Source organism: Psittacula echo (genome assembly GCF_963264785.1).
Source record: "Psittacula echo genome assembly, chromosome: 3".
NCBI classification, from domain to species: Eukaryota; Metazoa; Chordata; class Aves; order Psittaciformes; family Psittacidae; genus Psittacula; species Psittacula echo.
In genome coordinates, this window is record NC_137736.1 from 49302603 (window position 1) to 49320545 (window position 17943).

At 37.6% G+C, this 17943-nt stretch overlaps 1 protein-coding gene across 3 annotated transcripts in view; it reads right to left on the minus strand.

The window, feature by feature from the left end:
• Positions 1-550: 550 nt before the first annotated feature.
• OFD1 (OFD1 centriole and centriolar satellite protein) overlaps positions 551-17943 on the minus strand; it is a 33784-nt gene continuing 16391 nt past the window's right edge. For 2 of the 3 annotated variants that reach the window (XM_080614313.1, XM_080614315.1), the window contains 8 exons: positions 16457-17068; positions 13197-13329; positions 8364-8464; positions 4726-4845; positions 3502-3656; positions 2404-2562; positions 1675-1739; positions 551-681 (listed from right to left, as the gene is read on the minus strand). In XM_080614313.1, the coding sequence (XP_080470439.1) occupies positions 636-681; positions 1675-1739; positions 2404-2562; positions 3502-3656; positions 4726-4845; positions 8364-8464; positions 13197-13329; positions 16457-17068 (1391 nt within the window). In that variant the 3' untranslated portion in view covers positions 551-635. The remainder of the gene's footprint in view (positions 682-1674; positions 1740-2403; positions 2563-3501; positions 3657-4725; positions 4846-8363; positions 8465-13196; positions 13330-16456; positions 17069-17943) is intronic. The other variant, XM_080614314.1, reaches the window with a different exon arrangement.

Below are 17943 nucleotides of genomic sequence, written 5' to 3' on the forward strand. Positions count from 1 at the left end.
ATAAAGTTTAATGATCTTGCCTATAATCTACCTACAAAATACAAAGCTTAAATAAAGATGAGTTAAATAGCATTTTTATTTTAATCTCTCCATTCTGGGCTGGTTAATACCAACAAGGTGATACACAAGAAAAGGCTGCTTCTACAAGTGTTTGTTTGCTTCCCCTGCCATAGCAGTAAAAGGGACATGTTGGCTCGGGTCTGTCATGCTCCACTTGGAAACCACCCAAGCTACCTTGTCCCTGTGAGACCCCTTTAAAAACAGGTCATGATGACTGCATTTTTCTGTTACCTGCACACTGTTACTTTGACCTGCAGCGGGGAAGGGGTTGGGGGGAGGGCCCCACTTGAAAAGCTGTCAATGTTTATAGAAATTACAGGAATTCAATGCCAAAGCCAGTCTACCTGGACATGCTGATTAATTTCTTCACACTGCTTTGTCCTTTCTTTTGCTCCACCCAAGAGCCTTCTCCTGGCACTCACTATTTGAAGTCAATGGCTGAAGCGATGAGACAGCTCAAAACAGCTTTATTAATTTATAATTATACAGTCTGCAATCTTGGTGCCTGACACTTGTTACAGGCAGAAAGCTGCTTTAAAAACATTGTAATAATAATAATTAGCAGCAGCTATTGTTCACCAGAAGCTTTCATCCATGTCTCCATGAGAAATGTCTGCAGTGCTGTATTAAGGATAGAAGGGAGAGAAAGAAAGTGATGTGAGTCCAAAGTAGTTTCATATCTTAAATATAAATATTTGTTTTAAAATTTGTTTAAAAAGGAAGAGATGGCATATGCTGCAGTTCTCTTGCTGTTTCAGAGAACTGAAGGCAATAAGCAAGCCCTTAAGGGTGAAGACTTGGGCCTTAATGAACAGAAAGTCATCTCCTACCTACCAAAAAGGCACACGATCTATCTGTCTATCTGCTCCTTCTGTGGTGCTCACCCAGTAAAAATACTGCACATGGACCAATCCAGGAGCACAGGGTAGGGTCTGGTATATAAAGCAGCACTTCAAGGGCACAGAATACTGAATCATTACTACTGTTGCAGTGAGCATTTCATTTTTTTAATTGCTCCATATTTTTTTCTTATACATATTTTCATTTCTACATCTTCAATTAAACTGAAAGATGTGATAGAGGGCTGTGGGGTTTTTCCCCTCTTAAGCAACTAAAAACTACATATCCTTATTTATCAGTGTCTAGAAAGAACCAGAGGAAATGCCCTAGCAGTGTAATCCAGTGCAAGCAGTGCAAAAAAGTGTGAACTCTCTGACAAAAAGTGTGAACTTGTTTGTTAAAAGCCTATAATGCTCCTGATAACTCAAAGCTAGATTCAATGCTAGTAACAGACTATCTGCAAGGTGCAGCACTGATGAACCTTCACAGGGGCATAACCCAAGAAGAATCCCTCATACTTCAGCTCAGTGTGAAGAATCAAGAGATGCTGCCCAGATGCAGATAAAAAGGGCTAATTGCCTCAGCTATTGAAACAGATCATTCCACACCTTACCTGTGTAAGAACTGGAAGGGTCCTCAATTTTTCACCAGACATTTGGTTTTGAGTACTGGTTTATTTTTCTTTTAAGAGGCAGATGTCTCTTAACCATAATTCATACTGTAGCTATCTATATGGAGTAACAGAAGTGATGAATAATAATATATGAGCCTTACCTGTCATCTTTTTCACTAAGTCCAAATCCCTCTGTAAGTGACACTTCTATTTCTTTTTTAGAATCCTGGCAACCAGGAGGAAAAACACATTGTCTGTAATTGGTTCTTCAGTTAAGGTTTAAGTGACTAAGAATCTGTACTTTAAGGCACCTAACTAAAAATAAGTCCTCCAAAGGAGATGATACCCTAATTCTACAAACGCTACATTGGATCTAGAATAACAACGCTTTGGAAAAATCCGGTTTGGATAACGTCTCAACAAAAATACGCTACATTCCTTCACCAAAGTCATGTGATACACCCCCATACACACCTGTTCTTTAAGATCAAATTTTCCATTTTGCCAGAAAAAAAATTCTCTTCAGTTGTGTCAGTGGAACACAAACTGACTTGTCTAGATTCGAACTATTTAAGCACAGTTTAAACTAAAAACTGAGGACTTTTAAATGTAAATATTGTCCTAGTACCTAAAAACCAACCAAACAAGCCAACCCCTACCACAGGACACAGAACAGAAGCCCTTATAGAAGAAAGGTTTCAGATTTTGTTCTTTTGAGTCAACAGAGTTTTGCAGTACAAATCCAAACACACTTCTGCAGGTTGCTAGATAAAGCTTCTGAATGAAGGAAAAGAAATAAAAATGGGGATACTGTTTTCATTGGAAGCATGCTTAGCAAGACCTAAATTCAGTCAATATTATTTTTGGAACCCCATTTTGAGAATAATCACCTTGTTTTCCCTCCTTTGCTGAATTAGTTTCATGTACTTTTCTAATGGATTTGGAGTAGGATCCTTTCCATTATCTTCAGCACCAGAATTACTGTTTTCAGATTTTACCCCCTCCTTATCTTCTTTTTCTTCATCTATTTTCATTGAGTCTTGAATCTGCTTTAAGACACATAATCAAAATTAAATACTGATCAACTCAAAAAAAACCACCATTATATTTTAACACCTGCATTACAAGCAGGAATTTACATTAATGTGGGTAAAACATGCCAGTCTAAACAACATTAAACCCATTACACGCACTTCAAGATGAAATGTTAAGCTATTGCTTCAATTACAAACATGACACTTGCAAAATCCCACTCCTAACTCTGTCTGGGTGTCTGAGATGCTGTGAAGCCTGAGATTTGTGTGTGACACCTACATGTGAACTGAAGATGAGCTGACACAGGTACGCCACTTTCTTGACGGGCCTAGTTTGCTGGTGTGAAGGGTAGGGTGAGCACGGCTGAATCAAATTAACCAAGGTTTAGAAATGGTAGGGAGCAAAATCCAAGATTTATACTGGTCCTATAAGTCCACCAACACTATTTCAACACATGCCACGTCAGCTCAAAGGAATTTAAGCAAACTCCTTAAGGTCTCCTTACAATATCTGCTTCCAAGAAAGTACCCTAGATACCCTGACGTAAGTCAGTGAAGAGGTGGACATTAACATGTTCCAGTGTACCCTCGATACCCTGACATAAGCTAGTGAAGAGATGGACATGAACATGTTCCAGTGGTGTCCCACCAGGAACGGTCCAGACCAGAAAGGCAGTGACTGTATAGCCTGTTCCAATAACATGGTTCTGGCCATAAGACTAGATTCCAGCTGCATGAAGCATGGAAGAAAAACCATCTGCTTCCTATGAAAAAAGTTACATGGCATAAGGAGAAATTCTATCAAGGCTGGTTAATCACAAAAGAACTTTGCCTCTACTACTTTCACTTAAAGAATAAAGTCTATTTTAAATCAAATAACACACACAGCAACCCTAAAATACGCGACACTACAAAGCTGCATTACTGTCAGAAGTTAAAATACTAAATCATTACCTCTTTGTTAAGCTTTTCCTCTTCTTTATGCCATCTTTCCAAACCTTCCTGTAGTTCTCTCTCTCCCCTTTCTTCTCTTGCTTTCCTTTCTTCTTCTTCCAAGTTTTTCTCCACTTCTCTATCCTGTTCTTCAATCTGTCTTTGATCCAGCACCGCTGTGAAAAATTATTTTAAGATCTGTGACCTATGTAGTTCAGTTATTTACTACAGGAGCATACAAGTAAGTATCAGGTTCCTCTGTAACATTACTAGTAAATGAAAAACAACTGGATATATTGTTTATATATATACACCAAAGTTATTCTTAGGTATCTGGTAATGTTTCTTCCCACCTCTAAACATTTTTATGCTGATGTATGACTCCCTAAGAGCTAAACAGTGAAGCCAAAGCAGAGGCCAGAGAGCTGACAAATCCCTATGCACTTCTCATTCCTGTCATGGACTTTCTCATTAAATCTCTGTTACCCTAAAGTTCATGTTTCTATATTCTTTCCCCCTCAGAAATATGATTGAATATAATTCTTTACATTTATAAAGCAAAGTACTTACAAACCCCTTGAAAATCATTGCAGGACATGCTGCTGATGTGACCAGCATATTTAAAAAGCTGTGCAAGTAGGACAACATTCGGACAGTAATAAGATAGGCAAACTAAATACTGGGAATTGTTAGAAGCTAGAAAGCTCATCCCTAAATAAAAATAATCATAATGCTTCTATCTAGGACAATTAGAAGAGTGTCATATGCTGCACTGACATCATCTTCATCTACCTGAAAAATGAACACAGCATTGTGGTAATACAGTTTGCGAACACAGTCAAGAAAAATGAAAAAAGTCCAGACAAGCACTATATAAAACATGTAAAACAGAAACACAACCGCCAAAAATCTTTCAAGTCTTATTTCTATCAACAGCAGAAAGAATATTTAATAATTACCCTGAAAAGAACAAAATCAACCCTCCAAAAGCCGGGCAGAAGGGTAGGATGGGTGGCAAAAGTGTTTAAATTAAAAACAAATTTAACCAAAACAAGGGTGAAGTCATCCTAATTCAGTAAAGCAACAGAAAACTTTACTTCCTCTTGATCACATAATTAGGGCTTTTGGACATTTTTCCATCACACCAGCATACATACCTACCAAATGTTAAATCTTTGGCTTTTTGTGTTACACATATGATATGTGAAAAGGGCATTCATTTTAGTTTCTGAGTGGAAAACTCACTTAAGTCCTGCAGTGAAGTGGCTGCTGCTGGCACAGTGGCTGTGACATGGTTTCCATTGATGATGTCCCCACACGGATGCAAGGCATCACTTTCACACTGCTCTGGAATGTCTCCCTGATCTGGAGAAGAAATTTGAACAATGGCTTCATTATTTTGTAATCACAATAGCGGAGCAAAGCAGTGGACACAAAGTGTGGGAATGGCTGAACTAGAACACATAAATATCAGCACTAATTGAGCGTTTTCCCTTCAACTTGGTCATTTCCCTGAGGACTAAGAATTATCATAGGCTGTACTTGCTTTTTTAATTACAGAATTGTTAGTTTTGAAATTAGCTCTTGGAACACATCTGTTTACAAAGCCAAAACAGATTCATGAATAAATATATAACAGAAAACCATAATGTTTCAATTTCTTTATGTAAGATACAGGTCACAGAAAAATTACATGGCCAAGTTTAGCTCAGTTCATACTTCCTATGCACATAAAACAACCTTTAATTATTTGATTGCATACTATTTTTTTAGTAGGATCCTTGTCTTCTTCAGTGCACAGGATGGATACTGCTAATTCTCATATTCTACTTTACATTCTTCTCCCTGTGCAGTGTGGCTCTGAATTTACAAAACCACAGTACTGCATTTCAACTGTGATCACTGCTGTGATACTTAACTGCTTCCTGATTATTTATTTGCCAAGTATGCAGGCTGCTATTATCTCAATTTTATGAGAGAAAATAAAGAGAAATAAAAAGTCAGATGTAGCCTTTACCTCTAGGTAGCCAACCTCAAATACTCAAGACCATTTTCAAAGCATTTGGTGTACCATAGTACAGATATCTCATGTTATCCTTCATTTTTAGGTAAAGGTTTTGAAATTTCTTATCCTTTAAATATTATCAGGGTTTCAAGTTTTTTGTTTCCCACATTATAATAAAACTGAAATATATTGCATGAAGAAAAATGAGACACCCAAACCGATCAGCCTCTCTTTCTGAATCTCTTTAAAATATTTTAAAGGAATTACAGATGAAAGCATCAGAGAAAATGTCTGCCAAACCGTCAGTCTAGCTAAGTTACAAGACTGTTTCAGTTTCTTACAAAAGCACCAGAAGTCCTATCAGCTTCACCTGGGAAAGTGAGTTCTATGCAACTTTTACCTAAGATCAAGATGATGAGCTATTACACTCAGAAGAAAAGCTATTCTGGTTTTTTTGCTCTCTCTTTAACTTGAGGTTTAAATTACAGTGTTATCAACATCATTATTTCCACATGAAACTTCAGTAATGTTTTCTGGGGTAAGTAATGTTTAGTCAAAAAGTTCCTTTCACGAATAGGTTCCTGATAAATATTGTATCTAAATTCTAAAGGTCTGATAACCTCACAAACAAAGGAAACAAACCAAACCCAAAACAATATAGCACAAAGTATCTTTAACTACTCTGCAAAGGACAAAAAGGTAACAGTTTTTGTACACCATCACTGCTTTACGTAAGGGTGGACAGCAAGAGATGCATTTTGCCTTAAGACAAGCACATCAACTAAAGCAATTACCGCCAACAGAAATTCCAATCTTTTCTCGCTAGAGCTCACTCACAGCAGGATTAAAAGGCTTCCACCACATCTTCTGGCATCTTCTTCGCTCAATTTTTTTTTTCCTGCTCTTACCAACTTCTTCCTTAATGATATCTTACTCTACATTTACTTTTTAGATTCTACATCCTTATCCTCCCTCGGTCTCAAGTCTCTCCTGGGTTACCTTTTTTTTAGCCATTCTGGTTTCCTTCTGCATACTGAGATTGTCTTGTGATGCAGTCTGACCCAGCTGAAGTACTGTTGATTGAGAAATCATCAGCATATGCAAGCTCTTAAAACCATCCTTTCAACTACTCCACATCACTTAATGACACAGTGGTAACTCACTTGGGCACAGCACCTACTCAGGTAGATTTGCCAAGGAAATGCCAGTTTAGCCTCATATGTGATAAAAGTGAAATATCTAATATATTCCTAAAGTCTCTAATACAAAATTAAACAAGTAAATCTAAATCTAACTAAAATATGAGATGAGTAGAAACCATTAGTGGCTACAGACTTGACTCACATTCAAATAATGTGTTTAAAGCTTAAAAAAAGAAAAGTAAATGAGATAAATTAAAAAATAATGAATATACTGAGTAAGACTTCACAGAGAAATGAACAGATGAGTCATCAGCTTCTGCTAGTTACCACTAAAAACTATCAGCACAATTGCTGTTCAAACGAATAGTATTTTTTGGGGTTGGTTCTTTTAAAACACTGAAAGCTGTATACTCATAGGTTCAGGAGCATGAGCAACGGCATCACTCCACCTACCTAACCACAACCGAAAGAATAAGCCAGTCTGGGACCTAACTCACACCAGTTGGAGATATTTTCCTTGAAATCAGTGATTCTAACTCTCCCATACAATAATTAGAATCTCTTCACCAACTGTGGATTTAATCATACCACCTACTGACGTATCTCCACCAGTATCAAGACTTTACAGACCTATCAAAATTTAGAAATGGGAAAGGTGTTTAGCTTGCAGTCTACATCTTTCTTACTGAGAGTTTCACTTGCTTTAAATCCCCAGTTTCATAGGACAGAACTCTGCTAAGGTCCAACATTAAGATGTCACTCAAATGCTGAAAAACTAGGAAATACAGCCAGTAAATGTGCTCCTATTTTACTCTCAATACACAAATGGCTATAAAGTGCATTAACTTCAATTATCCTCCTTTTACTACAGTACCACAGTTACATCAAAAATTTTTGGGAACTGCCCCTGTAGGCTTACTGCAGCATATAGAGAGAAGGAAACAGCACGCAATGCAAACCATTATTGACATAATGACAAAGGCCTTCCTGCAATCAGCAAAAGCACAAAAATGTAAACAAATAAAATGCTGACCTCAGAGGGAAAAAAAAACCAAAACCAACAGGGTAACACTGATGTTTCAGTAACTGAACCACATGTTCCAAAACTACTCAAAGATGCTGATTAATGATAGCGTAATTGCAACTGTTCTTTACACGCTTACAAGCACTTCTAAAGTTACTCCTAATTCATAATACTATTTAAGCCTCAGTTACTGAAGGAAAAATCAACAAGAGTACATGTAATGGCTGCAAGAAACTTATCTTCAAAATTACAGCTTGGTAATAGCACACTGATACTGGTCCACAAGAAACACTCCTTGGAGTTTTACTTTATGCAGCAAATACGAAACAGCTTCAAGTTAGTTCATATACTAATATACTTTGCTGTTTAAAACCAAAACCAAACCCTACACAACTTTAAACCACTCTGAAACAACTGTCAGACCCACATGCGTTAATCAGAACAAGGTTATGCAAGATTCTGGAACAAAAAGTTCTCAAAATTCAGAACCAACTTGATTTTAGTGTGTACTTATTGCTACATACCCATCTCCTCCTAAATGCGCAAATATGAAGAAAATTTGTCTCTCATCATTAGAGACTCTTTTTCTTATTTCCAACATCAGTCAGATTTTACTCTCTCCCACTACAGTCTTAAGCTATCAAGACAATTGTCTCACAACTGTTAAGCACTAAGGTGTTAAACGAACTGTCTAAAATGCACAAACACTTACATTCAAGGGAAGAAATGCATTCTTCAAGGTCCTCATATATTAGTTTGTCTGGTTTGGGAATGTCACTGAAATCTGGTTTATCTGTTTGTTGATTATGAAGTCTGAAAGAAAAAGGAAGGACATAAACAATTTAATAAATATAAATGCTAAACTTTAAAGCAAATAGCAATCTGAGATTTAAGTACAAGGACTACTTACATGCTTAGAAACAGACTAAACCAAACATAAAAAACATGCAACCAGAATGCTGTAACTTTCTGTCTCAAAGGTTGAGATATTTAAATACATTTAAATGTATTTTGATGACGTTTACCAAAAGACAGCTCCACCTCTCTGATAGCCAGTTCCATGTTGCCTTTCCCTAAGGCCTATATATAACATAAAGGCGTTATATTAAAACAAACTGCACTCTCAAAAAGCATAAAAAGGAGTAAGAAAAAAGGAGAAATACAATGAGTTGTGACACTTAGTCAAACGAAATTAAGAAATTTGCCTTTTTAGGCTCTGTGTTACAGTCTAATTCCCACTTTGATGTCATCTTAACAGATGTGTTTGAAGTATATTAGGATTAGATGTCTGGCAAAACATATATGCAGGGGTGAAAATCTGGGTGCTATGAAAAATGGGGTTAGTGCCCTCATTCTAAATCCCCATTTATCTCATCAGAAAGATAATGTGAAAGAACAGTATCTCCCATGTGACCCAATTACTAAACCCTGACCAGAACCGGAACAGAAAAAAGGAGTGTAGGTCACTAATGAAATTCAACAGCAGAGCTTCATAAAGGAGCTTATTCCACACCAGCTGGTGCTCTCCACCACCACATAAATATGTTGTACTAACAATCTAAGGAATTCAGGTCTTCTATGGAGCAAAAGTGGAGAACAAAGAAAACATGCCCTCCACAATGAGACATGTTCAACAAAAATGTAAATGGGTGGACAAACAATTAAAACTGCATTGCCAGCAGGTAGTTCAATAAAGTCAGTGGGGGAAAACACCCTGTAAATTAAATGCAGCAGAGTAAATGGAACTTGAAGTTTTTGGAATTCTATGCCATGTTTTTAGCCTTTCCTTCACCGAAACAGTTAAGTGTTAAATAACTTTTTAAGTATGCAAGGTTCATGGACATCCATGCCACTTCCTTCAGTATCGTGTCCTGCTAGACAGACAGTCAACACACTGCCTCTGAGTCAGCAAACTGAAGAGGTCAGCTCCATGAAGAGAGGTAAACACATACTTCCAAACAGTTTTCAAAATTCATTCCATCACGCAAAGTTGGCAACCAAGCCCTGAGCTGTACTTAATGTCAATATTCCATAAAACAAGACTGCTGTGCCAGTCCACATCAAATTGTTAAATTGCATGGGTATGCATAAAATTACCATTAAAGTTTAAAAAAACCTCACCAAAACCCCAATCACCACCATCTAAACTATTTTGTTAATGTCCAAAATTACTTTTTTAGCCTAAAACTGGTAATAAACCTCACGATCAGTTTCTTCATTCCTAAATAAAAAAAGGAATAGTTTAGATAATAATCTGCCTTATAACTCCAGTCTTCCTGTGTTTATTGGCTTCCTTCATAACACTCATATCTTGAAATATAAATAAACAAGGAGCTCCTGTAGTCACAGAAGCAACTGTTCTGCCCCACTGACATTGGTCTAACTTGTAATGGCTTACTGGTGTTAGAGCATTATATTTTCTTTTCAAAAAAGTTCCCATTGCCACTTAAAATCTACAAGTCATAAACTAATCCCACAACACACCAATGATGCAGCATTTACCCAATAATGAGAGTAAATAACTGGAAAAGCCCACACATGCATTTCTCAAATATTTTATGTAACAGAAAACAGTCCAAGGCACAAGAAATTGAGAAATCCTCAACAATGTTTTCCCTTTAGGAAGGCCTTGGGAAAGCAGCAAGTTCAAGAAAATTGCTGGGACTAATCCCTTTGCTTTGTCACAAGGAACCCAAGAACACAACTACAACCCACTGCTGCCTGCCCAAACCCTGGTCTTTTCTTTGCAACACAACTTGCTCATGCTATTCACTCTTCCAGCAGCTTGGACTCAATAACATCCTTCAAAGAAGTACAGTCCCTCACAGTATTAGAGCATTTTCCCATGTCACCTTAACATGCAGGTTAACATTCAGCCTTCGCTTTGTAAGGTCTGTCAGAGGAATACACGATATCTGAGACATACTGCAGAAAATGTGAATAAGCAGGGAAAGAAGAGACAGCCACTTCAAGGAAATAACCCTCCAGTCCCTGGAAATACCAACAGGTTCTTTTCAAGGCCAAGATCATAAAGGCTCTCCCCAAATTCTAACCACAGAATAGACCCTGTCTACATGAAATACCTAGTCTATTGAGGACTTGATAACAACAAAATAAGAAAGCCTGCTAGAGCTGCCCCAGGACAAGCTGTCTTTCTTCAGCCATCAAATCCAGAGTGATGGCTAGCAGGTTAAGGCCAATTCAAGTTTCTCTAAAGAAAGAAACACTAATAATTAAATATTTGAGCTTTTTCTGAAGACACCTATTCAGGATTCTCAATTTTGGAGAGAGGAGGCACCAAATTACTATAAGAACAGAAGAATTTCATACATGGAAATAGGAGAAACAGAGAGAAAAAAGAAGTCATTCTTACGCAGCTTAATTTTGCCAAGTTACTCATTTACTTGAAAGAAAAAGAGAAAAAAAAACCCAACAACCAAACCAATCAAAAAACAAATGAAAAGAGAGAAGTTCTGCTACCCATCATCCCTTTCTCACACGCAAAGGAAACTGGAGAATTCCTATTCTGAAAATTACAAGATAGACACATGAACAAGCTCTTCAGAGAACAACAACAACAAAGTTAGCATTACAGCTTGTTAATGAAGTGAGAATGTACAACTGCCTTGATTTAAATTCTCAGGTAGCAGAAACTACCCAGCTTCAATCAGCAAAAGCTCAGCAGTCAGGTCACAGATGTGAAAAATAGAGACACAATAAAAGAGACATAGCTTTGCTCAAGGAATTAGTGGCCTTTTTTTTTTTTTATTAAGCGGTTTTGTGTGCATCAAATATAACCTTGGCAGCTTTTGAACATCAAGCGTATTCAAAACACCTGTTCTGATATAAGGAAGATGAAAAATAATTTTTAGTCATTGAAAAATGAAGTTTACTCCTTAAAGACCCAACTTTGTCTTCTGAAACAAAGTTTGTTCTCAAATTAGTCTACAATGTCAGTAAGAGTTCTTGTTAGTGTTATTGGAACCAAATTTATATGAATGGCATAGAAGCCTACTAGAGGAATCTAAACTGTCAAATCCAAAAAAGCTCATGACAGCAAACTGCTAAAAATACATTCACATTTGGGCAATTCATATGAGGGTGAGATGTCCGATAGGACTGTTGTGAAAAAGACATGCCAAATAATAGTTAATTGGCTACTGCAGTACCTTTAAATTCCCATTTGCAACATGGTTCAGGCATTATTTTTACCTAAGCAGTACACAGTCCAGATTTTTTAACTTATCAATATGGTCCAAAGTTATAGGACACCAGGAAAAGTCAGATACATCTTGGACATATGCATACATTCCTCACCGCTTAAAAAACTAACACTTTTTCATAGATATCATAGTCATACAAGTCAGTGGCTGTTTAACTCAAATTTACATTTAGGAGCAGATTTTAAACATTTTTGGAATGTTTAAACTTCTAGAAAAGCCATTTTCTGAAATTAGTGATTAATGAAACGGTTATTTATTAACAATACATCTTTTATTCAGCTGCCTGAAAATGGTCTACTATGTAAAGAAATGCAATGGAACAGGTGGACTACAGCACTACAATAGATTTCAAGCCCTGCAGAACTCGAAATATGAGAATCCACAGCAAACCTTGCTTTCAAAAGTTTTTCAGAACACTGACACAGGAAACGCTGAAAAGCAAACAGGGGCAGAAGCAAAGAAGGGCAAAAGCAAAATTCATTGTAAAATCTAAGTAGATATCTACAGCAGTCTGAAAAACAACAAAGTCAGTCAGTCCTGAGCCCACGAACATCTAACCTTTTTATGACTTGTGCCTTAGTGGTGGCATTGCACACCAAATGAACCACCTGCTATCTTCAAAGGCACACATGGCAACAAAGCAATACTTACATTGGTTGAAGTGGCACAACCTGGAAGGACTGAGAAGCACAGTTCTACACATTAATATCCTTAAATGGCAGAATTTGAGCTAAGTTTCAGTGATGGATGTTTATCAATTTATTCTATCTGCATTAAACTAACACGTGCTTAGGATGCCTTGGGTTCTCACTCCCCAGACTTGACTTGCCAGTCCTTTGCCTAGCACTTTTGGACTTTTTAGGCCCTGGGTCTACTGCTGCCATTACCATTTGCCCCAACAGAGGGAACCTTTCTAACCTTTCATCTTTGCTCAGCTACAACAGTTAAATCACTTTACAGAACACTATGTAAATCAATCAAGTTTTACTTTGTCACAGGACAAGGCTTTTTTTATTTACTTTTTTTTAAAGAAACACCACATTCACCTGAAGTTTCTAATGCACTTAAGTATTTCACTGCACATAACTTTGCATTGTAAGGAAGCGCAAATTTAACAGAAATGAAAAATATTAAATCATATTTGCCAAAGGTGTTTGGATGTGAGGGGGATGTTTGTTTTTTTTATAACTAAGTTCCTCCTGAGGCATGATATTCAAGAAGGGAAATCCTTATCCATCTTTAAGAAGAGCTTGGCATGACCAGGCAGATAAAATGTTTCTTTAAAAAGCAGGTTAAAAAAGTTGCTTTGTAAACAATGTTACCTGATTTTCTGGCCGTGACTGGATGGTGAGGAAGAAACAGACTCAGAAGATGAAAGCGGATATGGCTTTGAAATAGGAGAGAGCACCTTGTCAACACTCTGCTGTGAAGAGGTAAGGTTCAAGTGACTGGTGTCTGCAGAATAAAAATCCCACAATTAGTATTAGCCAGTTATCTGTCCTACCATTTCTCAGACAAGGCTGCACATGCATCATTGAACCGTGCAGACACCATCACTATAAGACAACTAACATTCAGATCTTAACCTGACTTCTTGTGCTGGTAATCTCTTTATTTTGGGTTTGTTTGGTTTAGTTTTCCTGTGGGCAATTCTCCTTTACAGGCCTTCACCATCATAATCTTACTCCTTACAAAGCCATGATTTTCATCACCCATAGCCCTGTGCTCCCCACAAACTGCAGCCCCTCTGCAAAACACCAAAGAATTTCTCCCCTGCTGGTCACTAGAGGAAGCAGTTATGGACCCAGATTTCAAGTTAAGGATGTGCCTACTAGCCCGCAAAAGATAATTCTTGTGGCCTCTCAAAGGCGATGCTTCATTAGGAAATTAAACCTGAAAGGTTTTTTCTACAGGTTTGTGAAAATAGGTGATGAAGGAAGGAGGAAAATCTTTGAAGGTTTTATCCTCTTATCAACAGCTGTAAAGTCAGCACAGAAGGAAAGAGAGAGTGTAACTAGACAGTCTTGAGTTTCCTCAGAAACCAAGGTAAAAACCAAAATCTTAAAATCAAAAAACTTAAAAAGGCTTTTAATCAAATTTGCAAAGTCCAGCGCTTTGGTTAAATTTTACTTTGCATTTTCAATTCTCCTTTGCAATTCCAATTTTCCTTTATTGTGCAGCTGTACAGGTCTTTCATTACTAGACTATGAATTATTACTTTTCCCATAGGATACGATATTCACTCAGTAGGCAGGTACTGTTTTCTTTTTCTTCTCTTCATTAACTAAATAACTTTTACAGTAGTCAGTGCTAATTTGGCTCAAGAAATAGATAAAAAGCCATTATTAACACTCCTATACTTGAAGTCCTTTCAGATGGTTGTATAGAAGTGGACCCAACTCACGGTGCACATCCCACTGCAGAAGTCAGGATGCTTCAGACTAGGTGTTGCCCATGTATTTTTACCTCCAGACAGCCCCTATGCCCACGCACCACAGATGAACACCCTCTAGGGAAGCTGAGCACTAATAGAACAGGCCCCAGCAGTTACGTCATACTCATGTATCAGAAGTATCTGTTAGTGGTGGAAACCCTCAGCTCACCCACATCCAAACTTTTATAAAATAACTTGTCAAACTTTCATGTACAGAACAAATGGACAAGAACAGCATGCAGTACCTATGCATGTAAGTACTTAGTGCCTCCTCAGTGCAACACATACTGCCTGTCAGAAGACAGACTGCACACCAGCCATCTCATACCATAATCTACTACAACCTACTATCACTTTGAAATGATGTAGGTTTGAATTTACTGATTTTCTACTAGAAGACAAACACCTGAGGAGTTTGGCTCACAGTTTGCTATGTGCAAGACACACCAACCTTGCTCTTTCTCATCAGAAGGTATGAAGCTTGATCAAGTAATGATTAAGGTGAAAAGTACTGATCAAGTAATAAGATGACAATCTGAATTTTCTCCTCAGAAACTATTTGTTAATCTGTGTTACTGCCCACAGATTGCAGACAGTAAGCAGGTGAAAGCAGAAAAGGACCCTCTCCTACTTTTAGTAGATTTTTACAGGAGGACACACTTCTTCCTTTCATCCTTCAAAGATAGGTCCTCCCGACCATGAAGTTTTATTTCTGAATCTCCATTTGCTGCCACTGGAACAATAACTTCCACAACTTACTCATGGTATAACAAAGTACTTACTTCTCTTTCAATTTCACAAGATGGTAGGGTCTGTGAAGGAGCGGTTAACTTACTTGTTTTCACCTTTTCTACACCACTCATTGCCTTCCAGATTTTCCACAGCCCACCTCAGCCAACTCTTTTTCCAAACTAAGCTGCCTTTCTTGTATTTAACCTTCCTTCACGCAGAAGCTGTTCAGTATCTTTTTTTGGTTTTGTTAGTATCTCTTTTTCACATCCCATTAAATCCACTTTGGGCTAGGGCAACAAGAACTGCGTGACTTGAGAAGCAGACGTACAGCAGATTTGACACAACGTACTGTTAATTTTCAATTCTTTTCTATTTTGTTTGCTTTTATGAATACTGCCCCTTTAAAAACATGACTTAATAATTACTAGGCACTGTCAAATTAATAGCAAGTTACAATTCTCCAAACATTAATCCCTTCCCCCTTAAAACTGCTCAGGAATATTTGATAAAGATGTCACAGCAAAAAGAACAAACAAAATCACATCTGGACTTTTCAGATGGGAAAAAATTTAAGAGAAGCCAGATGAAGCAGTCTTTTGCTGCACATGTTAACTACAGTGTTAAATGAAAGTATAGGAATACAGAGGGAAGGTTATTAAAACTAGGAAGTTACAAGTAATGTTGCAAAGTAGTTACACTTGATTGCTAGTTTTGAACGAAACTCTGCATATCTATAAAGTATAACATATAAAGTTACACCTGCAGTGAACTACATGGCGTAATCTTCTCTTAAACCTACCTGAAGTACAGTATGTTTAGCCTCCCTCAATCTATTTCTCCAGTATCTGTTTCCATGAGGAAGTCACACTCCAAGGAGCTAGCATATTTTGTTTCTGACTTCTCCTGCCTCTTAGCAGTTAACAAGTAAGTGAAAGACTAACACTGCTAAATCTTTCTCTTCCCATAGCGCAAGAGGAACAATAAGGAAAAGTCCAATACCACACGACATTAACAATCACAGAATCATAGTCTGGATTGGAAGGAACCTTTAAAGGTCTTCTAGTTCCAATCCCCTGGCGATCAGCAGGGACATCTTCAACCAGATCAGTTGCTCAGAGCCCCATCCAACCTGACCTCGAATGTTTTCAGGGATGGGTCATCCACCCCATCTCTGGGCAACCTGTTCCAGAGTTTCACTACCCTCACTGTCAAAACTTTCTTCCTTGTATCTAGTCTAAACCCTCTTTCAGCTTAAAGCCCCTTGTCCTATTGCAACAGGCCCTGCTAAGAAGTTTACCCTCATCTCCCGTATAATCTCCCTTTAAGTACTGAAAGGCCACAATAAGGTCTCCCCAGAGCCTTCTCTTCTCCAAGCTGAACAACCCCAGCTCTCAGCCTGCCCTCATTGTGACTTACCATCTGAAACTTTCTTGTTACCGAGATCTCTTTCCACTTTGGAAACAGGAGTAGAAGAAAGGCATCTTGAAACAGACGTTCTTCTGTGTGGTGGAGTTAAGGGATTCTTAAAGACATCGACCGACCCAGTTCTTTTGATGTCTTTTTCACCTCTTGGACTGCTCAGAGGGGAATGCTGGGACCTAGGATTATCCTCAAGAACTTCATGCTGGGCAGACAAGGGTGGTCTATTGACAGCACACTGTAGGAGTAAAGGAGACTCCATTTTTCTCAGTGTTCTGCTTGCAGCTGCATCCTGCACGACACTGCGTCGGTAGTTCCTGTAGGCTTCTTCCAAACACTCTGCCTCTTTTTCTAGTTCTTTTATTCTAGCCCGGGTTTGTGCCATACACTCCAGGTCAGAATCTGTAGAAGCACTGCATGGCTGTAGCTGCTGCCAATAGCCAGCTCTTGGAACAGCATTTACCTTCATGGCATCAGTCAAAACCTGATTCTTCAGGAATGCACTATCCACATAAATATCATGAGGTACAGCTCTGTCACCAGTGAAGTCAAGGACAGAGCGATCAACAAGTGAAGGCTTTGGATTCCGATACACTTCATTTTCCAGAGCTAAATGATAGCAATGAAAGCGAGTGACAGTAAACAGTGAGAGGAGACGATAACAAAAGTCAAACATGGCATTCAAATTCCAATTTGATCAAAATTACTTTTACATGGAATTGACTTAATTTTGAGAATTTAATGAGTTGATTTAAATGTATTTTTAATGTAGCTGAACAGCTGCAAATAATAACTGATTTTTTTTTTAATATATAATTCTTCCACGTAAAACTACCTAAAGTGTGCACTCTACACTGTTATTTCTTAAATTATGCTTAAATGAAAAATAAAAATGAAAATGTCACCACTTTGGACACATAAAATCCAATCATGCTGTTAAAGGGTGAGGGATACAGGGCAGGCAACAAGTCTTAACAGTTTCCTTCTATTTAGATAAGAAAAAAAAAAAAAAAAAAAGAGTGGAGAAAACCAACACAGTAAATAGATAATGTTGCTTTGAGTTTGTTTGTTTGTGGGCGTTTTTAATTATTTCTCCATAACTGTCAGTTAAATGGAACGTTCTGGGGCTGTCTGCTACCTGGCTTGCACTTCTACACTTCAGCAAGCTCAAAAGACCAATCTATCGGGCTGTATTTTTCTCAGTAAATTAACAGCTTTGGTTTTATTCTACATAAATGGTTCTTCAATGACATCCTTAACTCTGATGCAAAATAAAAGTCTCTTCAGTACCTTCAGACATTTAATTAAAATTTATACTTGCTATTTTGACACTAACAAATTTCCAGTTCCCAAATGGTACCAATACTTGTACCATATACAAAAATGCACATGTTGGTCTAGCAAATAATATAAAGTATGGATATACCTAACTGTGGTGCAATCATTGAAGAATTTTAAAATTAAATATACATCCCAAAATTGTA